This window comes from Tiliqua scincoides, chromosome 4 (assembly GCF_035046505.1).
Source record: "Tiliqua scincoides isolate rTilSci1 chromosome 4, rTilSci1.hap2, whole genome shotgun sequence".
Classification (NCBI taxonomy): domain Eukaryota; kingdom Metazoa; phylum Chordata; class Lepidosauria; order Squamata; family Scincidae; genus Tiliqua; species Tiliqua scincoides.
In genome coordinates this window covers 117,575,551-117,602,359 of record NC_089824.1, presented here as the reverse complement: position 1 = coordinate 117,602,359, position 26,809 = coordinate 117,575,551, and the positions used below count along the sequence as shown (strand labels likewise).

Here is a 26,809-nt window from a genome sequence, read left to right as displayed (position 1 = left end):
TGCCAACCTTGGCACCTAGGAAAGTCACTTGCCTCCTAACATACTTTGTTGCTTTGCTTTCTCCCCTTCTCTTGCTTCCATCTCTCCCCTCCTCTCTTTATCTCACCCTTCCCCACCACAATCTATCTGCTATCCAAAGCCTCTACAGTAGCACTAGCAGCCAAGCAAGCATTACTTATTCCTATACGATAAGCATTTTGCTACTTTCCCCCCAAATAAGTCACTATACTACATATGTTTCTTGAATGCCTGCTAGGTTTGTCTGTTAAACTCAGCTTTGAGACTCATGTTTGCCTCTCATCTGAGCTTCATTACTTTGGGCTCATTTCTAAAATTGGCTGGATCATTGCTACCTAGCTTGAGATTCCCACCCCAGCTCTGTGCTCCAGTGTGCCAAAAAAAAAAACTGCTTTAGCAGATTAGGGAGAGGTAACCCTGATGACTGGCCTTTCTCCCTACCTTGCAGTTTCCTTCACACAACCCACTGGAAGTGCAGCTTGCTATTCTTTCCTCCTGTTCCTCTAGAGCAGCATTTCTCAAAGTGTGCTTCTGGGAGAGCTGGTACTCCCTTAGACCTCTTCAAGGACTCCCATGAGCACACTATAAGTGGCCACCATCTGCTTGGTGCTATGCCACTCCACAGTACTCCAGTGCACGGGATCCTTGAGTCTCCATGTGTGCACTGGTGGGGTTCCGAGTCTTCATTTAGCAACATAGAGGGCTCAAGAGACTGAAGTTTGAGAACCACTGCTCTAGAGTTTATGCTCTAGGACTATATTGAAACCGGTCAGAATGGGAGCCCTGAGATTTTCCTCCAGCCGTTCTTAGATACCTCTTAAACTATTCAGTAAGACATCTAAGGCCCTTTTAGTTTTATTTTTGGATTGATCCTCCTTCTGGGGATGTGAGGCATTGGTAAAGAGCATTGTATGTATGTGAGCAAGCAGTATAGTGAACCGACAACCCACTGGTGAGCTCACACCATGTTTTAAAGGTTGTTTCTTTGTTAAGGTGAGCCAAGCCACAGGCACATCCTGCTTTGGGCTCCTGCTTTCTCCACACCCAGTCACAGAATTCCTTGATCCCTCCCTTAGACACCCTAGAGCCTTACTATCCCAAAGACTCGTTTGCCCCTAGGTAAACAATCTGCATAAAATGTCAGTATCTCTCTACTTTACATCTCCACTCTCCCCCTTCTCTACTAAGAACTAAGCAACATTATTTGTTTTACCTGTCCCTCCCTCTGTGACTTTCCCTAGAAGTGGTGCTTTGTTGGGTCTAATATCATTTTTAATAGGCAGTTTTCCTCTGAATATAATCTCTTGAATCATAATGTCTACTTAATTGCATTCTCACTCTTGATCTCTCTCCCTCTGTCTGTAATCTTAACTCCCCCCCCCCCCCAATACATATAATTGTGTTTGCATCTGTTTCTCATATTCTGTGGATGCCAATCTTCTCTGGGGTGCCCCATGAGCCAATGGTCAAAGATTTCTTGAACATGCATGTTTTAATACAAATACAGGTGTGCTAATGCATATCACTGGATAACAGTACATTCTGGCTACAAAATCTAACGATACAAAGTCCTTCAGCACGAATCATTTTCTTGTAATCCATACAATGATAACTAAAGATGTAACAATATTGTTAGTGTCATGTCACAATGGGGGACTATAGAAGGAAGAGGGAAAGGCTTCACTGAAGCCACTTTAGGTTCAGACCAGAAATATCTAACTGTGGGCACAATCCTTCCCTGCACTGGAACAGGCAAACCAAGAGGCTTGCACTGTATCCAGCACAGGATAGGGGCCCAAGGCAGCTCAGCCAGAGGTAAGGGGAAACTTTCCCCCTTACCCCCAGGTAAGGTGCCTTTGCCCCAAAGCGTCTCCTCGGACTTGAGGTGGCGCAAGTCCAAGGAGATCTGAGCAGCTTCACGTTGCTCCAAACTCCCTGGGAATGAAGGTTGGGATCCAGCATAAGTGCTGGATCCTAGCTCTGCCTCCCGCTCCCCCCCACCCGCCCCTGGGGCCGCCCACTGCCCACCCTCCCCCCATCCAGGAATGCCTGCCTCTTGCCTCCTCCCCCCCGCCCACCCCAGAGGCTTGTGACAGCCCAGCAGGGCCAATGCAAGGCTCGCTGAGGAAGCCATCGTGGAGGCTTGTGTCACTCTCTGCAGGCCAGCATGCCTCTGAGCACCAGCCCAGCTGCCTCCTGAAGAGGTGCAAACATGCCTTACGGCACATTTGCGACCCTCCTGGGCCAGCGCAAGGGACATACGCAGGCCCATGGGCACCTCAGGATTGAGCCCTTAGTAGCTCAGTCTCTTGGATACACCACTATATGAGCTCTCACAAAGTTTGTCACATTCCAGTCATTTACACCAATTTGTTATTGTTATCAGTTTTCATGGTGGCTTACAACTGTAAAATGTTAAATGAAACAATAAATCATAACCATTTTAACATAATGGATATTAAGAGAGGCCTTTGCATCTCAAAAACTATTAGCAAGCTTCAGTACTATTAGCAGGCTGCAGATGGTACAAATGCTCTTCCAAACATTAAATAATCACTTCCTCAACCTCTCCAGCAAACCAGTTAGACTACCTTTTCTACACAAGGACTTCCCAAAGGCAAACAATACAGTCTAGTGACTCCTTCTCTTTGTCTGCACCCACCTTGCCAACACCCAGTGTAGGGTTTCATTTGAATATCTTAACATCTGGAGAAGCACACATGGGACATGCTAACAGAACCAGTAAGAATTATGTGTTGGGAAAACATATACGGGTTTAATCAAACCAGAAATTTTCTACCTACTTATATCTAGTTATCACTTCACCTTTAGCATCACTCAAAAATCATAATGCTGAGCGTTTGCATGCAAGTTCCTGCTTGTACTGTACTAAGAACTCCACTGCAAACTCATGCTAGCCTAAATAACTGCTCTGCTGGTTTTTCAGTAGTAAACAAAAAACATAAAATGTACAACAAAATATTCAAATCACCTTAAGGCTTTGCATTACCTCTGTACAAATTTAGGCAATATTATTATTAAGAATATTTATATACAGTTTTTCAACAAGAGTAGTTCACAAAATGGTTTACATAGTAAAATAAATCAGTAAATGGTTCCCCATCCTAAAAGGGCTCACAGTCTTAAAAAAAAATACAGAAGAGACACCAGTATATAATACTTAGTATGGGACAAATGTAACTAAGGGCACAAGTAACATCCAGGATATGTCAGGTCCCATTCTCCAGAATTTATCTGGCAGTGATAAGGCAAAGCAATTCCCTCAGAATGATGAAAAATTGAATTAACTTGGGGAATAAAGAGCACTTAGGGTCCTAAGCACTATCCTGTCAACATAAAAGAAGCACAATTTCCTGGTCACCAACAAGGCATCAAACTTCAACATTCTGAAAGCCAAAGTGATGCCTACTGCAAAAAGTCTTTAGGGTCAACCTCCAGATTGCCCATGGGTCACCATGGTTCAAAGGGAGGTTTTTTCAAGGCTCCAAAGACCAGGCTGAGATACCAGGGGGGAAAAAACACCTATAAATTGGAGTGGGTTCCAGAGAGATCTGGATGCCCTTGAGAAATCTCCAGGTATGTGGATAATCATATAAGGCTCTACCCTTAGTATGGCCTAAAATGCTGGCAATGGTTGAGACCTCACATTAAGTAGTGCTCAACCACTTATCCAGGCCATCCTGAAGGAGCTTTAAAAAAAGCATTGAGTATCTGGAGGTTTGTTTCATTCAGTTCCATTAGAAGATCTGCTAGGTGATGTTATATATCCAGTTATACAACTTCCTTCTGTACAATAGTATAGTGGTAGCTGCCTCTGATCAGCCTTAGATGGACCTATACCACTGCTAAACCTCCACTCAGTGAGCTATAATATGTCTGGTAAGTGGTGCAGAATTTATGCCTCAGTCAACAGAGAGATAAATTTCCAGAGAGGTAGGTACCATGGTGGTTGTGATGACACTTTGACGAGGTCCATCAACTATGGTTTCTTCGACCAGTGTAGCACAATGAGGTCCACTTCCACCCACTACTCTCTGATCTATCAAAGTACTTTGGGAATCAAATGAAAGTGGGGAAAGGCATACAGTGTCCCTGAGGGACACTACTGAAGCAGTGCATCCATTCTGCATGCGCAGTCTGACTAAAACTGCAGAAAGAAGCTCACAACATGTTGGCTCCCTGGTGATGCAAATGGGTCCATGTAGAACATCCAAAAGTGGTTGCAGAACAACCAGAACACTGTTGGGTTCAACTGCCAAACTGGATGGATTCAGGACCTGTTGGCTGAGTTAATCCAGTGTCACACTGGATTCATCTGTGATATGTTCTGCTCTTTTGAACTGCAGGTGGTTCTCTGCACAACTGAACAGCTTGCTCACCAATCTGTGAAGTGACAGGGACCTTATTCTTCTCTCCCTGTTCACATGGGCCTTTGTAAAGACATTGAGTACGTACACTAGAACATCCTTATGTTGGATCCGGCTCTGGAAGGCCTTGAACACCAGGAAGATGATTCTTAGCTCCAGAAAATGTACATAAACCCTACAATCACATAAGAGTCCATTTCTTTTCCCATTATCGGAATATTTGCAAAAGATTGATTGTCTGAAATGTCTATTATCTCCACCGAACATTCCCAGTTGGGACGAAATTTGAGAATCGAGCAAAGACACATGGAAATTACTGTTTTGTTAGGGTTATAAAAGTTCATTACCTTCTTTAATAACAATCTGACTTCCGAGTCCTGATTAAACATTAGAGATCTCAGCAGCTAGCAGGACAGAGTTAATGTTTGCTCTGCATGTCTGAAGGAACAGAAATTACTCTTCATTGATTTTACTTTAAACAAGATGAACATGCTAAAATATTTGCCTTGAAAGAAACCTCCTTGTATAACAGATCTATACAAATCCAACCTACTAAATTCTGTCTCTTACGTTGCAGCACAGATGATTCTCTGTATGTACCACCACCCACAATTTGGAACACAGACTTTTTCCATTACCCAGCCCTGTTTGGGAAAGCAACTCTGATATATGGAGGTGGTAAACTGTGTTTATAAAATTTGGAAATATAGCTTGCTTATGAAATTCAAAGACCGAGGACTTTTAAAGAACTGTTTACAGAAACCCAGCTCTTGACATAACTGATGGTTAGAGGCTCTTTCTTCTCCTTTCACTCCGAGACCCCTTCAGTCATTTAAATGCATTGTAGCACACAATCCTATAACTCAGAATGGAGAAAGATGCCAACCCACTCAACTATATGGGAAAAATATACTGTCAAGTTCAAGATGCTATACTTTGCACAGAAAGAATTTATCCAAAAGCAAGAAGTTAAAAAAAAAAAAAAGATTCGGATAATTCATATCAACATTTGCTAACTCAAGAAACTTTGTGATCTCTACTATACCAAAATTTATCTACTCTGAAACATTTCATTCCTAGGTATAAACACAACATTTTAGTTTCTCCAAATTCTCTCTCTGTCATCACAAAGAAAGAATGAGAGAGAGAAAGAGAGAAAGGGAGAAAGAGAGAAAGAGAAAGAGAGAGAAAAAGAGAGAAAGAGAGAGAGAAAGAGAGAGAGAAAGAGAGAAAGAGAGAGAGAAAGAGAGAAAGAAAGAGGGAGGGAGGGAGGGAGGGAAATATGTACTGCTAGAAAGAGAGGATTAAAACATTCAGCATCAGTTACAGAATAAGTTTTCCTGCAGTTAATTCTATGCAAATAGCAATGCAAACGATTGTTACTGTGTGTTGCTCTATATTAAAAAAAAGATAGAAAAGTGGCCAAAAAAACCCCTAAATCAACAAAACAATCTCCAGTTTATTGTATAGCAAGAAGTTGCCTTAAAATGTCTCATGCATGTCAAACAGAACTTACAAAAGCCTCAACATCATACTAAATAGTGTCATAATGATCCCTAAACTCACTGGATTGCTGGATAAGGTTCATGTTCAAATTGTCAGTCATGAAGTACACTGGATCTGCCATCATCTCTCAGACTTACTTACTCTGACGTGAGTTGCTGTGAGGAAAAGGGGGGAATCAGACAGGATACAAGGATATTGAGCATAACATGAACACACTTTACCTAGCTGAAATACCTTGCATTGGTTGTTCTGCACATGCTGTGTTCAATTGGTGACCAGACTATAGCTCTGGAATCCCACTAATGTTGCAACTGTTCCCTCCCTCCCCAACACACACACACCACATTTGTGCTGATCCCATGCAATATCTTATCTACAAGTTTTGAGAGCTTTATCAGAATCATGCTGTGTCAGCTAATACATGAGAGTGCTTCAGACTGAAGTCCCATTTCCTCCTCTTTTGCTATTCCAACCTTACGATAGAAGGAAACATGCCTGAGAAGGAAAACAGGCAGTAACATAAATATTGTATTAAAACCGTTTCTAAATTACAGTACAATGCCAAAACACTTCTACTACTTCTGACTCCTTTCCTATGGGAGCAACACGATTGCAGGTAAACTTCATATAGGCATTAGATGCTGAGAACTCTGAAAGTGAACTGAGGTTGGTCAAGTCCAACAGTCAATTGACTTGAACGCCCAGGTCATCCATGTTGCTGCTTGCATTTACAATCTGTGCTTGCAAAATGTAATTAGGAATAAAGCAGGCTTCTAATTGTCTGCCCACGAATGGCAAGGAAGAACTGCTCCAGGCAAACAATGCTGAGTTTTTCCTAGGCTGTTGGTGTGCTATAAATTACCTACACTGATATGCATAGGCAGGTGGGCTAGTAATTTGTGTGAACCAATAATGCTATAAGTATCTTAATAGTAATTTTAAAAAATACAAAAACAAGCATTATAATGGTTTTGATGACTGTTGTTGGCTACCTTGGGAACCTTGTAACAAAGGGGAAATAATGAGGTATAAATGTTTTAAGATAAATAATTTATCTGCGGGGTCCCAAGAACAATTCTCTAGTTTGGGATGGTTCCAATATTTAAAACAAAACATTTTGTACAAACCTATCTGTCTGCACCATCTCTTAAATCCACTGGCAGCAGTCTTATGGTTCACAGAAAAGATACCTCTCCAACAGGTGGACGTGGGCTACTGATCCACAATTAGGGAATCACTATCCTAGTCAGTAAGATTCACATTTTCCTTTGGACAAATGCAACTGTTTTCAACAAAGTTTTAAACTGACTTTTTAAAGATTCTGATGTTAGCATTACAAAAGCTTTAATCCAGGGCTTTTCAGAGTGGGGCGTCGCAACGCCCCAGCCTGTGGGCCCTGGCCTCTACCTCCTTAAGGAGCGGGGCAGCCTGGAGGCAGGGAGGAGGCAGTGGCGCGATCCCCAAGATCATGATGCTCAGGGGGCTGCAGGGGCTTGGGTGCACTTACTCAAGCCTCCTGCAGCCCCCCCCCCCCCGGAGTGCGGGGAGCCCGGTGTGACCTTCTGCAGGGCTGCCCTCAGCTGTGAAAGTAAAAGTGGAGCGATGTCCTATGTCCCACTAAGACTAAGATGAAACTGTTTCATCTCAAACTCTTAGAGTAGGATGCAACAATGTAAAATATGTAAACAATGTAAAAACATGTAAAAATTGTAAAAATTGAAAAAAATATCCCAAAGAAAAGTTCGAGTGCTAACCTATAATAATTATCCAGAAGTTAGTCTCACAGTGTTCTACAGTACTTATACCCAGGTAAATCTGCATAGGATCATATTCTTAATTGTAACATGATCGACATACTGTCAGCCCTTGGGAAAGATATGTTAATATTAACATATGCCATTTACAAAGTTCTCAAGTTGCCTCCTGCAGGACCCGATATTTCTTACTGGGTAAGATTCTTTGAAAAAGTTCAGCACCTGAGGGCTCCCATGGATGACATCTCCACTCCTGCTGAAGGAGACGTCTCAGAGTTCCACTCTCCCCCCAGGTCTCCCTCAACTAAACCTTTGATCCTAAGCAAATTAAAGAGTACAAGTAAAAGTGCAGCCAGGAAGGAGGACATCATTTTTTTACTTCTGTTCCTTTGAAAAAGCTACATGTCAAACACACCTTTGTCACGTACAATTCGTAAGGTAAAGTAAGTAACCAACCTTAGTAGTTTTAAGCCAATATCAGGTGGGGAGGGAAGTAGAGGGGAGCCTGTAATGGATCATAAAGGTCCCCCACTTTCACTTATGGTTCTGAAAAACCTGCTAGTTAATCTGATAAGAGAGGAAGGCACAAAAATGTTACAGGATCACACCCCTGTGGCTCATCTGCCCCAACTGATGAGGCAGAGGACAGCCTCAGTCAGCCTTTCCTTCTTCCAACTCTATCTCCTCCCTAGTGATCAATCCCTTTTGTGGGCAACTTATGTCCCAAGGTCTTCAGTATTCCAGAAGCTAAGTGCCTCATCCAAATGCCTACTCTTAGGCAGATGGAGTGGTGGAATCACCTTAGAATGAGAGAGATAAAGCAGAGTGCCGCCATGACCACAAAGAATGCTGCTAGCTCACCACAAGTATAGCCCACATCACACTAATCTCTCTCTTCACAGAGTCCTGTACCCGCGCACACAGTGTGTGTGGTGAGAACTTAAGCAGTCCTATAAGCATCTTAAGGGATACATTTACTGGATGAACGATTAAAAGCAACAACTTACAGAATCAGGTGCATTAAAAACTGAACTGTGCAAAAGAAGCATGGTAGATCACATCTTAAATATGATGTCCTCTACATATGTAGAAGACAGGACCAAAGTTTAGTCATTAATCACAACTTTGCATGGAGAAAGTCCCTGCTTCTGTTCCTCCCATTTCCATGTAAGCCTGGGAAAGACCTTTATCTAAAACCCTGAAAATGGACAGTCAATGGAGATAACAATGAATTAGACAGACTCAGCAGACAACTTCATGTTCAATTCATTTGTCTTTTTGCAATATTCATTTATCTTTTGCTAAGAATCTTGTAAGCCTGAATACAAAAGTGAGCAACAAAACAGGCAGATAAAATGGGAAAACATTCACAAGAGCTCTCATGTGGTGCAGAACTCCATGCCACTGTCCCTCATCAGTTACTTCTGACATGGCCATAAAAATGGCGTAGCCACTATAGAAGCTGAACAAGACTCAGCATCCCAACTCCCTTTTGCAAACATTCTATTAAGCAACTTTTCTTGCAGACTTCTCAGCTGTTAAGAAGAGACAATTACGAGAATAAGCAATCAAAAAAATTTGAGTGGTCATTCGCAGAAGCAAAAATACATCAGACAGTTCAGGAAAAAAAATAGTGCTACAAAGCTGCTTCTCAAAATATCCTTTTTCCAATTATCCAAAAAAGAAATATACGCTGCTTCTCTGTGACAGGGGTCTAATATTATCGGCAGCAGGTACCTAACAGAAGTGACAGTTTAGACATACAGTCCGTTTGCATCTAGAGAAAGCAAGCTCTCTGCAAACTGTTACCAAACACTAATATATATAATTTTTTTTTTAAAGAGGCAAAAGCTACTATTGGAAAACTGTTTCATCTTTTTATAAATAAAAGGTGCCTTTGAAAAGTACTGTACTGGCATAAAATTCTGAAACAGCTCTAGAAACATTAAAAACAGTATAAAATTGTTTCAACATAACACAGTGATAAATATTGAACAACTAAGATGGCAATTATACAGAACCAAAACATACATGGCTATAGATTCACAACCAGAAAATGAAAACCTGCCTGAACTTGATCAGGTATGAGTAAACCATATTTAAACATGCCATAAACTAAATATGTATAGAACAGAAGCAGGTTACAACTGTGTAGGGTAGCGGTTCTCAAACTTTTAGGGAGATTTACTCCCTAAATAAGTCTTTGCAGGAGAGGGGGGAAGGCAGCAATGCAATCCCCAGGATCACGTTGCTAAGGGGCTTTGCGCTTGCTTATTTTGCAACATTCCAAGCATGGGGGAGCCCTGCTGAGGGCTGCATGGGATTACCTGCACCTCCTGGATCCTCTAGCAGCCCTACCTAAGTAAAAGTAAGTGAAAGCGCCCTCGTCAGCAACATGATCTTGGGGATTGCAACAATGCCTCTCTGCTTCCCCCGCTCCTTAAAGGGGCAGAGGACCCTTTACTTGAACTGGTGGGTCGTGACCCACCAGTTTGAGAACCACCGGTGTAGGGTCAAGCACAATTTGAGGCAACCACCAACATATGCCAGAAGTTAATTAATAGGTACAGCTATATCACAGCATGACATTACTGAACTGGTAGTGATATTATATTGAATGAGAAACATTTCTTTGTTTCAGTGAAAACACCTACAAATCAGGTGCCAATACCATGGATCCCTGTGGGAGCCTATCCTCCATACACTATACATACTCTGTCCCCAAGCTAAGTTCCTCCATCCTCACGTACCTCCACCCTCACTTTTCCTCATGTTCACTTACAAAATAACCTGAGTTTCTAAAAGGAGGCACACTTGATTCTTCTCTTCACCAATGCTGCCTATACCATTTCCAAAAAACCTTGATTTTAATGTTGAAGAGCAATGACTATTCTCCATATATTTGTTCCATACTGCTCTTGGCTGTTGCAATACATACTTTTCAATGGCTCCACCATCCCACTTGATTTTTCACCTTGTAGTTACTGGCCATCTGCCATCCCCAACCCCTGCAATGAATTCAGAACACAAAGGAAATGCAACAGCTCAGCTTCATGTAGTGCATAACCTGAGGCATTAAATAACCTGAGGCATTATCAGAAACATTGCAAAAAGAAGCAAGGAGCAACCTTCACAAGGATTCAAATCTGCTACATCTTTACTGAATGGAACTCACTGATGGTCACCTTCTCACACATACAGCTGCCTGACATTCAAAGGTTAGAAAAAAGGCATTTCCAATTCCCTCCAAAAACCAGCCAGGTAGGGAAGGGTGCAGGACTGAGAGGGGATGCTAAAATCAGAAGCTCACATATGTTCCCTGCCCCAGAGAAAGTGCCCATGTTAAGCAGAGCAACAGCTGCAACTGTCTCTGGATCTATCTCTTGGAGGATCTTCTCCCTCCTTGGAACTCAGCATACATCACACTCCAGTTGTTCTATGTATTGCACAACACGTACTCTGGTGGTAGTGGTGGTGGAGACTGCTTCACAGCTGAGAATCACTGGGTTAGTAAGTTAGCTTCCAAATGGCTGTATTTAGGTTTGCATTCTAGTGAGCACAACTTTCTCAGCTCTCAAATTTCAATTCAGATCTGGTATCAACTATTTTGGAGTAAACAGTGCTACAAAACAAGCACTGGATAAAAAGCCCAAGGCTTCCATTTGCTTGCTCACTGTAGCCCGAGATATTTCACTGTGCCAGAATTATCTACAGCCAGTGAAGAAATTGCTGGTTCTGAATGCACCACCGCGTGAACTGTTGGGAGTTCCATGCTCAAACATTTGGCTATGGGCTGGACAGCTGTACATGCATACTGAAATGCCACCACCATTGCATCCCTTTTCAGGACTAGATACATGGAACTGCACTGTCCCTGCTAGCAAAGGGTGCTGTCTAGCAAAACCTACCACAGCTGGTTCAGCTGGAATCCCTTCTGTTCCCTACCCACATCAGAACAGCCCTAAGCAAGTCCTTTTGTGAACTAATTGGGGAAAGCATGATTACTCACACTGTCAGTTTGTGACAATCAAACATCACGGAAAAAAGGTTAAAAAATCTAGACATATGGACCGCAGAAAATGTCAAAAGCAGCAGATGCCTTAACTCAAACAGAGGCCATCACACTTCTTCTTGTAATATAGGGTGACTTAATTTGTGAGGAATAGATGCCTGATCACTCCTCATTTGTTTGTCTTCAGATTCTCTTCCAATTTCCTGAAGTTTTCCCTTTGTTGACTTTTCCCTTCACTGGAATTTTGGTCTTCCTGATGCACCCTGTTCATCAAAGCTGTCACTAATGCTGTCACTGCAAAGAATTGAAGATTCTTCAGTCATTGCTTCTCCAATCTCTACTCTCCTTGTTGGGTAAGGGCAAGGACCAGGATCCTAATTTGCTACCACTTATGCAGCACAAAGTGGTGCAGTTCAGTCCCGCATGTATTACTGTTTGTAAGCTCAGCTCAACTCAGCCATCAGGAAATCTTTGCTCTTTGGAAGACTTTTAAAACACTGGCAAAAAATAATGCTATCTGTTTAAAGCAAAGATATTAGAAATCAGCTGCTGCAATTTCAGGGCACCCTGCATCTACCATGAAAAAGCAGTCATTACCTTTCCAGCTCTGATGCCAAAGCAGAAAGAATAGGATTTATGCCATCAGAGAATTAATGTTAGCAGAGGCAATGCAAAGACACAATTTTAAAAAATTTCTCATTTTGAAAAAGCAGTCAAATTGCATGCCCACTGTATCTAGAACACATATTCTGTACAAGACTACCTTGTACTGAATACATGATTTATTCCAGTAGCAAAATGTGTTAGGTTTAAGACTACAGTTCGGAGGCTGCTTCAAATCTTAAGGTGATGACAGGAAGGAATACACTAGAGACCATTTCAAGAATTCTTCCTGCTGATGAGCGTTTTAGGCTGTTTAAAAAACCGTACCACACAACGTCTTCATATTGGAACTAAAGCCCCTGTTTAAAAGGAACAACCAGACACTTCTGTATTCGTGGTGCAATGAGGAGCTCATTTTATCAGTCAATGGCATGCTTGGGGGGGTAGGAACTTTACCCCTACCAAACTTTTGATCCAAATTTCACCTTCCCCCATGCGGGGCTGGGGGGGGGGAAGACTTCCACTAGCTTTTAATGGACATTTACCCCACACTGAAAATGGTATATTGGTCAGGGAGAGAAGAAAGCTTGCATGATTGGGACCAAAGCCATGGTGGGGGCAAAATACTGCAGCCCAAGCCCAACATAGTTCTGCAGCGTGCTATTGATAAAACAATAACCTCCATCTTGTATCACGTTATGCTATTCCAGGTACATCCAGTTGAGCCCAAATTCTACAATAGGAACCTAGTCAAGACATTCAGTTATTATACGTATATTTATATACTGCTTTTCATTTAAAAAAAAAGTTCAAAGTGGGTACAGAGAAAATAAAATAAATAAATGGTTGCCTGTCCCAAAGGTGCTATCCTACCTGCATCCTTGGGAGAGTGTGTACCAAGCACCATTTCAATGACCAGTTGTGAACTAGGCAATCAAGTGCACATTTGAATGTATGTGCAGTCTGCACAATATGCACGATCTCTCCTCCCGTAAGAGGAACATGTGATCTTCCAGATATTGCTGATAAAATTTGTGTGGTACCAACTATGCATGATCCCCGGTTTCAGGACAGATACCCTCAATATTTAGAGTTTTACCTTGGGACCAAATGCCTGAACCAGACCTACATCTCAAACCAAAATGTACTGCTGTGATCATAATGGTTGTCTGGAGCTATCACTTACCACTTAAAAGTGACAGAAAATCAAATGCACATGTAATTTAGAATTCATTTTCCAAATAAAGCCTGAATATTGAAAAAAAGTTATCAAATACAGACCATTTACACGATCATTTTAGGTTTTAAAAACCAAAATCCACATGAGAGTTTTACACAACGAACCAGCATGGCCTCACTGGGAAAGGCAAATGCTAAATTACATGAATAGACTATCAATCTTGTTTTACCTTTCACCAGGGTAACATTTTACATAGAAATGCCATTAGTACTCCAATTAAACCAGTCCTATTATAAATGTTAAATGGAATGTTACGATGGCAATTTTGTGAACTTAATGCATGGTTGACAAAATAAAACAATGAATACTTTCACCAGTGAGGATTAATGGGATTATATAACTGGAGAATCACCCTATCTACAATAACCCTGCTTGTTTAAAAACAAACACCTTCAGCAAAGGTGTTGCTAACTCCTTCAAGAAGTTACATTGTTGAGATGGTATCATTTGAATGTGGGTACAAAGATTGCCTGCTCCCAGCACAGACATGGCCTTAAGTAACCTGTTCAGAGTAGTTACAATCACTTCAATAAATATTTGAACAGCTGGCAGTTGGTAGTTTTTCAGAACCTGAATTCTCTTCTGAAAATTTTTTAAAAAAAAGAGGTTTTAAAGATAAAAAGAATTATGAATTCTTTTCAGAATTCTGTGAATTTTTATGTCATTCACAGAAAAGAGAAGCAACTGAGCATAAAACAGCTGCATAGTGGTGAGGAACTTTAGTGTGTGGTGGGATACAGTGGACTAATGAATTGTCCTTCTCTCTCAAACAATATGCCAAGTGGGGGGGGCAATGTTAGCACTGCCCCCAGGCTACATACCGTATTTTTCGCTCCATAAGATGCACCTGACCATAAGACGCACCTCGTTCTTAGAGGAGGAAAACAAGGAAAAAAATATTCTGAACCAAATAGTGTAATAAAATATTTAATAAACTATAACAGAATAACATTTGAACCATGTAAAGTGAACAGCAGTCAACAGTGGCATTAAGAACCATTATCACTGTCATTAACAAATGGAGAGACTTAAAGGTTTGAGTACTCTAGTTTTCTGGAAACACCAAGAACTCATCATCGCTAGAGTCAGAATTTATGAAGCTCACAAAAGCAGGTGCACACAAATAGGGGATCACATTATCTTTCTGCTACAATGATGTTCTGCCAAATTCCTATCCACTGGGCCTCCTGCCTGCTTAAGGCTGATCAGTCCCCCTTGTGCAACTCACCAGTGCAGCAAGCAAAAGTGAGTCCAGTTCCAGTCCACAGATGCCAAGTAAATCAGTCCCATCAATCAGAGTTACCAAATCAGAGTCCAGAGCCAGTAAGCCAAATTACAGTCCAAGGTCAGGTTCCAGGTAGGTTAGTCAAATCCGTCAGGGTATCCAAGTCCAATCACAATTCACAGTCAGATTCCAAATTCAATAAACCCAGTCAGTCTCCTCTCCAACCTGCACTCCTTCAAAACCCACAAACCCTTTCTGCCTAAGGTACTCCTTATATCCCTGAGGGCCCTATTGCCTTCCAGTGGCTGCAACTGTGCAGCACACTCTGCTGGATGCCCAGGCCTTACTCTTAAAGGGGCCACTGCTGACACCACATCTACCTCCTCACCAGTTCTTCCGTGATTCCAATATAAATGAACAAGTGAAAAGTCCAACCACAACTTGAATTCTCAAGACACAACAAACCTCTGGATTTATGTTGAGAACCGAGCCTTACCTGGGGCTTGTGCAATAAGCAAACACTGGCATTCTGACCAAGGAGACAGTTTTTTCTTTGTGATGGGGTGGGGGCTTACATTCAGATGCTGGATGAGGTGAGTGAAAGTGCCCCTCTCCTGCTGTGTGAGTGGGGGGGGCAGAGCATCTGTGTGTGTAAGTGAAGGGGGCAGCCTATGTGTGTGAGAGAGGGGGAAAGTGTTTGTGTTACAGAGAAGTTGTGATGCTCTAGGCTTGGGGGGAGGGAAGAGTCTGTGATGCTCTAGGCTTGGGGGGGGGGGAAGAGAGAAGCTGTGATGCTCCAGGCTTGGGGGGGAGAAAGGATGTGATGCTCCAGGTTTGGGGGGCGGAGAGAGGCTTTCCTGGGAGTAAGCCCCCCTGACTCTAAAGGGACTTACTTCAGAGTAGGCATGCACAGGATTGGGCAGTGAGACTGCCACCCCAACCCAAGCTTTCCTGGGAGTGAGCCCCAGTGACGCTGAGACTTACTTCTGAGTAGACGCGCGGGCTTGCTCAGCAAGACTGCCACCCCAACCCAAGCTTTCCTGGGAGTGAGCCCCAGTGATGCTGAGACTTACTTCTGAGTAGACGCGCGGGCTTGCTCAGCAAGACTGCCACCCCAACCCAAGCTTTCCTGGGAGTGAGCCCCAGTGATGCTGAGACTTACTTCTGAGTAGACGCGCGGGCTTGCTCAGCAAGACTGCCACCCCAACCCAAGCTTTCCTGGGAGTGAGCCCCAGTGACGCTGAGACTTACTTCTGAGTAGACGCGCGGGCTTGCTCAGCAAGACTGCCACCCCAACCCAAGCTTTCCTGGGAGTGAGCCCCAGTGATGCTGAGACTTACTTCTGAGTAGACGCGCGGGCTTGCTCAGCAAGACTGCCACCCCAACCCAAGCTTTCCTGGGAGTGAGCCCCAGTGATGCTGAGACTTACTTCTGAGTAGACGCGCGGGCTTGCTCAGCAAGACTGCCACCCCAACCCAAGCTTTCCTGGGAGTGACCCCCAGTGATGCTGAGACTTACTTCTAAGTAGACGCGCGGGCTTGCTCAGCAAGACTGCCACCCCAACCCAAGCTTTCCTGGGAGTGACCCCCAGTGATGCTGAGACTTACTTCTGAGTAGACACGCGGGCTTGCTCAGCAAGACTGCCACCCCACCCACGCTTTCCTGGGAGTGAGCCCCAGTGATGCTGAGACTTACTTCTGAGTGGACACGCCGGCTTGCTCAGCAAGACTGCCACCCCACCCACACTTTCCTGGGAAGCAGAGCCGAGCAGAGCGGGCAGGGGGCGGGGCCGGAGTTTTTTTTTTTTTTTTTTGCAGTATTCGCTCCATAAGACGCACGCACTTTGCCCCCCACTTTTTTTGGGGGGAAAAGTGCGTCTTATGGAGCGAAAAATACGGTAACCCAGTATTACAGCACAGGAGCAGTGCTATCACAACACTAATTTGTGAGGTGGGGGGAGGCTGTTTCAGAGTGGCCAGCAGTTACACATCTCTAGAATCTGAGAAAGAAAAATTTTATCTGAGATCTTTTTTTGCCAGATTTATATTTGTGATTACTATGAAACACTATTAATCTCTATCATCTGTACTACACAAGTGAAACACAGTCTATGAAAAACTACCTGTGTTTCATATAGTCCAGCATCCTGTCTCCCCATAGTGTTCAAATAGATACTGGACATCTGGAAGTTCAGAAGCGGAGCATAAGAGCAGCAGCCCTGCCTAATAACCGCTCCCCACCTACTTTTACTTGGCTACATTCCTGTTCCTGAACTTGGAAATTTCACCTACTTATTGTAGCTAACAGAAGCATCCTTTATGAACATCTAATCCCCCTGTAAAGCCAGCTAAGGTAACGATCGCAACATCTCATGGCAGCAAATTCCATTAGGTAATGACGTTGTATGAACGAAAAATATTTTTGTCTGTTTCAAATCTACTGCCCTTAATAAATTTCTCTTCTAAACCCCAAAGTCCCAGATGTGTTAGCCTTGCCTTGTAAGCAGATGCCCAAAACCAGGAGCAGCTCAAAAGGACCCGCTGATCAAAATGATGTGGATCTGCCATCTTAAAGACACCTCAACTTCATTCCCCATTTCAATGGCACCTTTTGGCAACTTCCTAAAGCCTCTCCCTTTTTTTTTATCTCCCCCCTCCCAGCTGTATAAAATTGTAGCCAGGCAAGCAAGGAGAAGAGTGGAGAAATTCTACAGCAGCTCTTTCCTGTCTCCTGAACTTAATCCTCCTGCTGCCTGATCCCTCCCGGCCATGTTCAAACGCACAGGCTGCATGGCATACATTGGGAGTAGAGTTCTTTTCTTCTCCCAGCATGCTCTACCACTCTGTGCATTTAAAGACATGGTTAGATGGAACCACTGGATGATATCAGAGTTTAAAATAAGGACATGGCAGAGCAAGGAGGAGGCTCTTCAGTTCCACCTCTTTCTTATATGCCTGACCATGACTGGACAAGCAAGAAAGAGGTGGAACCATTGTTTGCTTTCCTTCCACAAGCTTTCAGAACATAATCAGAGTGGCACTCTGCAGTGGCGTAGCTAAGGGGATCCAGGGGTACATTGCCCCAGGTATCACGCTTTTAGAGGATGTCTTAGAGGCCTCTGAAAGATACTTCCAGTTTTTGCCTCTAAGACACTCTCTCAAGGTACCCAGTGTACGGGTATACATTGTAGGGAGGGTAAAAATGGGGGGGGGGGTGTTAAGGGGATACAGGGGAATGTTAAAATTCTTTGTGACCCCAGTGCCAGCTATGCCACTCATGCTCTGCTTCATTTTTCTCTAGCATCGTAATTGTGATTGCTTGTAACAGTTGCACTGGAGCAGCAATTTTCAATCTTTTTCATCTCATGGCATGTTGAAAAGGCGCTGAAATTGTCAAGGCACACCATCAGTTTTGATAACGCACACCATGCTGCTGGCAGGGGGCTCAAATTCCCCAACTTCTCTACTAATAAATGACCCTCCCCAAATTCCTGCAGCACACCTGCAGAGCATCTGTGACACACTAGTATGCCATGGCACAGTGGTTAAAAATCCCTTCACTGGAGGAAGAATTGGGCTGTTGCTACCCGAAACCTCTTCATGCTCACTCAGTGACCAAGACAATGATCAGCCAATAGCATTAAGCAGCTGAGGAAGGTGACAGGCTAAGGGGGCTGCAGAACCCTCACAGTCAGTTCACTGGTCAAAGCAGCCACTTCAGTCCACTTCGTGGCCAACTCAGCCCTTCTTAAAACCTTTTATCCTGTTGCCTTTTTCTGCACCTTTTCTATGATATTCTTTTGCAGAGAAAGAAAAAGTGACTAGAATTGTACAGGGGATTCCAAATGTGGCTGCACCATGAAAGGTATTACGATACTGGTCATCTTACTTTCCAGCCCCTTTCCTAATGACTCCTAGAATGACTTTTGGTTTTTTTTACTGGCATCAGGACATAAATTAAAAGAGACCTCCTAAAATAACCACTCTGATTAACGTTGCAGCTATTTCCTCTCAAGGCAGAAATTTTTTTTTAAAAATGAACTGTGACCCTCTTCTACAAAACCCAGAACGAAAACCAGATCAAACATGTAGAGTTATCAAACAATTCCAAAATGTAAAACATGAATCAATGAATCATAGTGAAGAATTTAGCCACTGATTTTGAATGCAGGACGAACACAGAGACTTCCATATAGTTGAAATGAGCAAACCTTTAACAATTGTTCATGGCTTTCACAAAGCAAGTTCCTCAGTCATATAAAACTTGGAAAAAATTTAGTATCACTTATTTTACCATAATAGTTAGGAGTTGTAAAGATCAAGAATGTTTCTCATAATTAGAGGTGTTTGTTTCCAGTAAGAAAGGATTACATTATAAGTCTAACAGAACACAATGGGATTACATCAGAGTAAAATAAATACCATTTTCAAACACTTCTACTGATAATGCTTCAAACCACGCCACCTTATGTGTTTTTCTCCAAGGTATCTCACAATGTCTGTTGGTTTTCTCAAGTATTGGAATGCCACTCACCTCTTTAAGTAAACCGCAAATTAGTTGTCCATCATGCCTCTCTTATCCCCAGAAGGTGGGTGAGTGCTTGGACACAATTAGATGCAATGTCTGAGGAAGCCAAGCAGGAACACATCCAAGCAACCTTGGGTTTGACCTTAAAAAACCTAGAACTGGTTATGCCCACTGGTATGTTCGACTGGATAGTCTATGACTTACCTGGAAATCTCCATCTGCTCTCCGACCTGGCCAGATGGGCTTGCATGCCCTACTGGCTGGTGAATGCCAATCCAGCAATGGCTAGGGTGGCTAGGGCACAAATGAAGACAATGAATCTACAAGAAGACCTGCATATTTGGCCGCATGGTCTTTCTGCTATGGCACTGACTTCAAAGGGAAGCCTCTTTTCTACTGAACCTTTTGCTGAGGGAGAAAAGGGGGGTAAGAGGAGCTTAAATCAGTGCACCTAGTCAAAAATTACACTTGATACTAGATCTTCAAGAACTGGATGTAATTACTCAATAGGAAAATAAAGACACTTTCATATGCTCTGAGGCAACCTCTTATTATTTCACAAACCCTGGCACTAAAAAGGATTCTGGGACTGATAATCCTGGCTCAAATTAACTCTGGAGTATAGACCAGAGAAATGCAGTACATGTTCAGCTAAAAATTCTTACCCGCCTCAATGAGCCACTGAAAGCAAAATCCATACCACAAAGTTAAACTCACTGAATAGTTTAAATCAAAAGTTCTGTGAACTCTAGTACTGCGAAGGGGGGACACACACATAACATATAACCAAAAAAATTCTTAGCACACCCACCAAACTGCAATTCCCAGAAATTTTTCTTGGGGGGGGGGGTATCCATGACCAGATGGGTAAAAAGAGCTATATTTGTCCTAGACACAGAGTAGAAGGCAAGAGATTTCATTGGCCACTTGAAACTCTACTCCCATTCACTAGAAATCTGTTTTAACCATCTCTCTGGCTAGTTAAGTTTTCAGCAAGATTTTGTCCACACTTTTGAAGCCATATGAACTGGAAACTTGCTTTTTTAAAACTGAAAGCTGTAATTATCAAGAAGCCAAATTTTGCACTCTTTCTACTCGCCTGCAGAATTGCAGTACAGAGCCCTGGCAGTATGCAAGGATAAAATGAGAGGACAACACAAAATGTAAACAAGAAATTAACTTCTATCTACAAACAAATTACTAAACATTGATTCCTGCAAATTCTCTGTTGTAAGCACATTATATATCCTGACCTGTCTGACTTTACACTCTTTAAAATTCCAGGTGGGAGCACAGTGAGTAAATAACGACAGACATCTCCTTAAAAGTAGGTAGTTTCCTTCTCAAAAGGCTGTAAATTCCTGTGTTGCTAACAGCTCCTTTGCACGTAAACACATTCATCATGAGCCGAACAGTACTGCCACTTGCAAAGGGGCTGAATACAAATGCCCATTCTACTGGAGCACTCTTCACAGTATTAACGAAGGGATAATTCATAGAGACAAGCAGAGGAAGGCAGCATTTTGCACTCTCCATTGGAGCTATAAATAGTTATGGTGCTTTCAAGAAAGCTGTTCTCTAGTACACTGAGTGTTGTACATATTTTATACTTCACTACAGACACCGAGCCATGTCCAAGCTGTTAAATAAGTAATAATGTTCTGAACCCTTACCAAGTTCTCCTGGTTTCTGGCGGCTATTTTCTGATCATCTTCTCCCCCATTTTTCATGTATTTGACTTCCTCCACAGGTTTGATCCTATACTCATCTGAGGATGAAGAGGACAAAAGAGACACATGTAAGAATAGTTTTAGAACCTGCAAAACTCAGGAAATTAAAAGAGGAGGTGACTACCCCCAAAAAAGGAAGAATAAAGAACCCATAAATGTTTCATAACTGCACAGATGCCTAATGAGAGCCTAGTTTCCTGTTTTCCTACCAGAAACAGGTCTTGGAAAGAACAGTTAACCATGACTTGCAGTCAAATACCAGCATGTTAAATTCTATGAGTCCTAGATTGAACTTAGTGAGGCTTATTTCTGGGTAAATATACTTGGAACTGGGTTGGAAGAGGACTAAGAGAAACTTAAGTATCACTTCTCGGATTATAATCTGAATACATCTAAGTTACAGACAAATGTTGTGTAGCTATCAAAATATCTGTAGCATATATGTATGCCATGAAAAAGTGCAACAGAGACTTGGGCTAACTGTGGCTCCCCAGTATGTTTCCAAGGTGCCCATAAGTGAGGGTGGGGGAAGACAGAGCTGTCTCTCCAGCACAGACATATCAAGATGACTGGGTGCCTCAAGACAGATAAGTGCAGAGACCACACAGGGCAGGGAGACTGATACATTTTATTCTTGTACACTTTCCATTCATTTCAATAAGGATTGGATAGCATCTTTTCCAGTGGCTGTTTGCTGGTGTTTCAACTCCCATCGTTTTAGATTGTTAGCCCTTTGTAAGACAATTTAACTACATAACACACTTTGTGAATTTTTTTGGTCTGAAAAGCAATCTATAAATATTAATAGTAACAGTGAAAGTAATAATTATTATTATAGGTACCAGCAAGCCTGTTTGTCATGAAATTGTCTAACCCGCTTAAAAATCCACTTAAGCTAGGTTACTTAGGGTACAATCCTAACCCTAAGGGCAATGCAGCTCTGGTGTAAGGGAACAAACATTCCCTTGCTTTGAGGAGGCCTCCGTGAGTGACACCCAATTGCAGGATGCAGTACACATCCCATTGGCACCGGTATGCCAGTGCTGGAAAGTACTGATATAAGGGGTTAGGATTGCGCCCTTAGTTGTGTAAGATAAATGCAGTACATCAACAATAATCCAGGAATCTCCCTTTGTTAACTCTGGAAGTAGCGTTAAAAAAGAGAATGTAGATGAGCCTTTTAAAACTGAAATCTATATCAGTGAATACAGGTTGTAAGGATCTCTGGAGTCATTCCAATAAAGCACAAAAAAGGTTCGTTTTCCAATATTATTTTCAATGTGCTGCCTCCAAGTCATGCACAAGTACTGTACACAAATTGTTAATTGCATCTTCTGTCCAACAATTCTGAAACTTATCTCCTTTTTATTAAGTATAGGAGCTATCAATCCTGAGGATAGTATTCATTGCTTGAAGGTCTCAAATAGAGGCCAGTTTCAGACAGTAGTTCCAAGTCCAATCTGGTATATTGCCTGGAGCAAAGCAAGGGTGTGCCTGCCCTTTCTGCCCACACTGCATCCAGCCCTTACCTCTGCCATCCTCACACTTTCCGAGTAGGCACAAAATGCTTCACTCATGCAGCCAATTTCCTGGATTCTTTCTAGGGAAGTGACCAGGTGTAGGCGGACTTATTTACTATATATTTAATGAATGTATGCCCCACCTTTCTCCCAGTAAGGGTACTTGAGGCAACTTCAGGCATTCAGGAATGGCAGAAGTAGGGAGAATGGGTACATCCTAACTTTACTCTGCTGAACAGGCCAGAATGACCCTTCATGTATTACCTGTTAAATTGGGCCTATGTCAACAAGGCTTTTGGAAAGAGAGAGTCAGAAATATGCTTTGAACAGGGCACTGTACTGTATTTCTCATTACTTCATTACATTATTACAGTACATTATTATTCAGTACTGTACTTCAGTACATTATTATTTTGGTACAGGAGCTAAAATTCATTTAACTTTAGAATTACTACTTCTTTATTCAGGAGTTAAATTTTTTGCCAGCCAATTACATCCATCCAGAATCAGGGTGATAAGTACCAAAAAATAACATTGTTTTGTTACAAATAAAATGCCAAGATTCTAAACACAACTGAAATGCTCAGACGATTAGAGATTTTACAGATGCCTTTTTCCTATCTTTGTATGATTTTAAGAATCAAAATGTACTTTGTACTGGAATATAATAAGTAGGCAGGCGTTTCATGTTTCTAGATAGTTCAATGATTGAAATTGATTTTGTGCAATTGCCTACAGTACTATATAATTGAAACTGTCATTTGAATTAAGCTAGGGATGCCAAGCAAATATTTTCTGTTGGCAAGTTCACTGAGTACTTATCAGATAATATCTGATAAGAGACATATAAATTCTATAGCTATATAAAAACACCCTTGTGTAGGAAGTGTCCTACCTTCCAAATTGCATTTCACAGTCATTTGATAGCAAAGAAAGGAGCAAGGACTTGCTGTTTTCCAGCTCTCCCTCCCACAATTTTACAGCAAATAATCTGTCCTCTTCCTAATCACAAGGCACACACAAAACTGATTTTTTGCTATCTGTATTTTATTGGTTTAACTTAATTTTAACAAAATGCATACGGTAGCATAAAAATCTAAGACCAATTCCAAGCTGATCAAGTTTTAAATTCATTCTCATGTATTCATTTTTGCAAAACATTATTAGCTATAACTAGCTAAACATATACAGTTGTAGAAGTGGCCACTTTAGAATATACTTTCATTGTTTCAAAACACTGGACTATTTTGCAATTTTGTAACAACTCTCTGTGTTACAGTTTTACTTAATGTTTTAAATGCTTGAATATTATTGAAAATATTTAACCAATCACACTAATCAGTTGGACTAATGATAAACCCTAATTAAAATTTTATATTTTTAAGTGCTTATATACTTTCTGTAACCTCTAGCTGATTTATCAAATCACACACACAGTTAAGGTAACTTGCAAACTTGTGAAGAAGTTTCTCTCTAAATTCAAATAAATGATATTTCTGGAATTGTTTCAAATCTATATCTACCAATAACCTAAACTGCCATTTCCTATCTCTCTTTCCTGTTTACACAGCAAGTATAATAATTTCCCATACATTTTCATTCAATTTGTGGAATATTCTCATGTTCAGCTAGTTCTTGTCTCATAACCAATTGTTCAAATACTGACAAAGCTCCAGTAAACCCACAACAATTCTTAACGCTGTACAGTCTAATGTGCAAATACCAAAATCAGAACGAATATTCACCATCCGTCTTCATAACCTTATAATATGTTGTCATTGGGGATGTAGAGTAACCACAGCTATTCCCCCAGAACAAAAAGTAATTGGTAGATTTTAAATACAGCATTCTCCACAGTGTCTTACTCATTTGCAAAGAAGTATGGAATAGCCATAACAAACATATCAAGGGAAAATTGTATTTGGTGTTCTCATAAGCAGTGTCCTGCAAGGTCAAACCAAGGATCTATTTAGCCCATCATCTGTTTCCAACAATGGTCCTTTGATAACTCACTGTAAAGGGCATGATGCCTTTATGTTTCCAGTGGTAAAGAACACAAGCTATAAACTAGCAATCTTCAATTAAAATCCCAACACATTGAGTAGCCTTGGAGCAAAATCCGACAATATGAGGAAGTTGTGACTGCCACCCAAAAACGTGCAAGTGGCAGCCAATGAATTTGAACAGATGTGGAGCAACTCTCCATGGAATGTTGACATACCATAAACTCTCTTACTATACATATCACTGGAGGACTGAGTGAGGAAGGCTCAAGAGGTCTCTGCTCCTGGTGGCAACCATATGCTCTAAATAACATCTAGCTTTGCCCTCAGGCAAGCCACTTAGCCTCAGCCCTTCATCTGTAACATGGGTGTACCGATACTGACCTACCTTACAGGTGTGATGCAAGGATAATCAAGATCATGAACGTGAATTTCTATTAGAGTACTGTTTTGTAGAGTTGTACAAAACTGTTAATGCTGACAATGCCAGCACCAAGGCAAAATATGGGGGAAAAAAGAACATCATCAGCCACTATCATACATAAGAAAACACCTGTCTTCAATTTTCACATTTGTGAATTAAGCACAATGTTGTGATCAAACATCCATGGATAAAATCTCACCTCCACCTTGAGTTCACTGTGTGGTCTTAGGGCAACTACTATTTTTCAACCCCTTTTCTCACCAATCTTCAAGGAAATACAGGCTATCCCTTGTTATCTGCTGGGGTTCTGTTCCAGAACCCCTGGTGGATTAAAAAAAATCAGTGGATTAAAAAAAGCAGTGGAAAAATAGCTTTAAAGACTGACTTCCAGGTTTCTTGCCCCTCTGTTGCTCCTAATGGAATAAGGTTATACCTGAACATCTGCAGGAGTTTGATTCTGGGACTCCCTGCTGATACAATAAAATGTGTTAAATAGCAGTTTGAAAAAAATTTAAAAGTGCGTCCCTTTACAATTGTGGTTTAAAAACGGCTTTTCTTACTGTTATAGAGAGGCAGCCAGCAATTACAAATGCAAAGGACCCCTGCCTGCATGACTGTCTCTCTACAACAGTAAGAAAAGCCATTTTTAAAACTGTGATTTTAAAGGGATGCATTTTCCCCCCTTCTCCAGGGATCAGCACATTCCTTCTCATTTGCAGTAGCCATTCGTGCTGAGTCAAATCCATGTATAAAAAAATCTGTATATAACAAGGTTGCACCTGTTATAATAATATAGACCTACTTTACAGGTTATTGTAAGATTTCTGAGATAATAAATGTGAAGTGCTTTGAACATTCAAAAACAATATATATATATATATATATATATATATATATATATATATATATATATATATATATGCGCGCTATATACTACTTATTAAGTACCACTATGCAATAATACTAAAATTTATTACAGCACTATATTCCTACATTTGTGCAAATGCAGATAACTAGGTAAACAGGCAAACCATTTTAAATAGTTTTCTTATTTAGGTTATTTATGGATTGAGTGTGAACAAAATTCATTTTCTGTTCTACTTAAAACTGACTGCTGGGTAAAATACAAAATATTTCCTACACTAGAAAACAGCCCTACACAAATATTGTACACAAAGGCACAAAAGGTACAAAAAATATTGTACACAATTTTAAAAGAAGGGGGAAAATGAATATTTTGTGGCATGTGCTTTGCTGTCACCATCACCGCCACCACCAAAACAGACCAAGAGACACAATAGATACAAGGACAGAATAGCAATAAAAATGTAGAGAAAAGTCAGGCATATTCTGATTGCACAGACAATTTACTTCTCCAAATTCAGGGCCTAGAATATATGGCTATAATAGCTTTCAGCAAACAATGATTACAGAAACAGAATCGTTTTAAAATGTCATATCTGTATTTATAGATTATGTTCTAGAAAAAAGCTCAAACAAAAATACTAAAATAAAGATTTTCATCTGGAACCAGGTAATCCCCCCCAGTACCATGGCAACATAATGAAGCAGTACAGTATTCATTAATAATAGTCATGGTGATAAATGAGCATATCAAAATCTACTACTGAAACAATTACTAGAGAAGGAAAAATGGCAGAGACAACAATGTGAGGAACTGTTACAACAACATGGGGAATCCAACAAGGCTACAGAATGAAGACCATGAAAACCTCAAAAACTCAGTTAAAATGACTTCTTTTTTTAAAAGGTTCCCAAAACATGCCCCACCTTGGGCAACTTAACCTGTCCAACACCAATCAAAGATTATCAAGTAATTGTCAGGTACTTTATTAGGA

At 41.4% G+C, this 26,809-nt stretch overlaps 1 protein-coding gene across 1 annotated transcript in view; it reads right to left on the bottom strand.

The window, feature by feature from the left end:
• Window positions 1-26,809, bottom strand: part of C4H1orf21 (chromosome 4 C1orf21 homolog) — a 153,608-nt gene that overhangs the window by 42,795 nt on the left and 84,004 nt on the right. Inside the window, exon 3 of the mRNA XM_066626417.1 lies at window positions 20,947-21,041. Within this exon, the coding sequence (XP_066482514.1) occupies window positions 20,947-21,041 (95 nt within the window). The remainder of the gene's footprint in view (window positions 1-20,946; window positions 21,042-26,809) is intronic.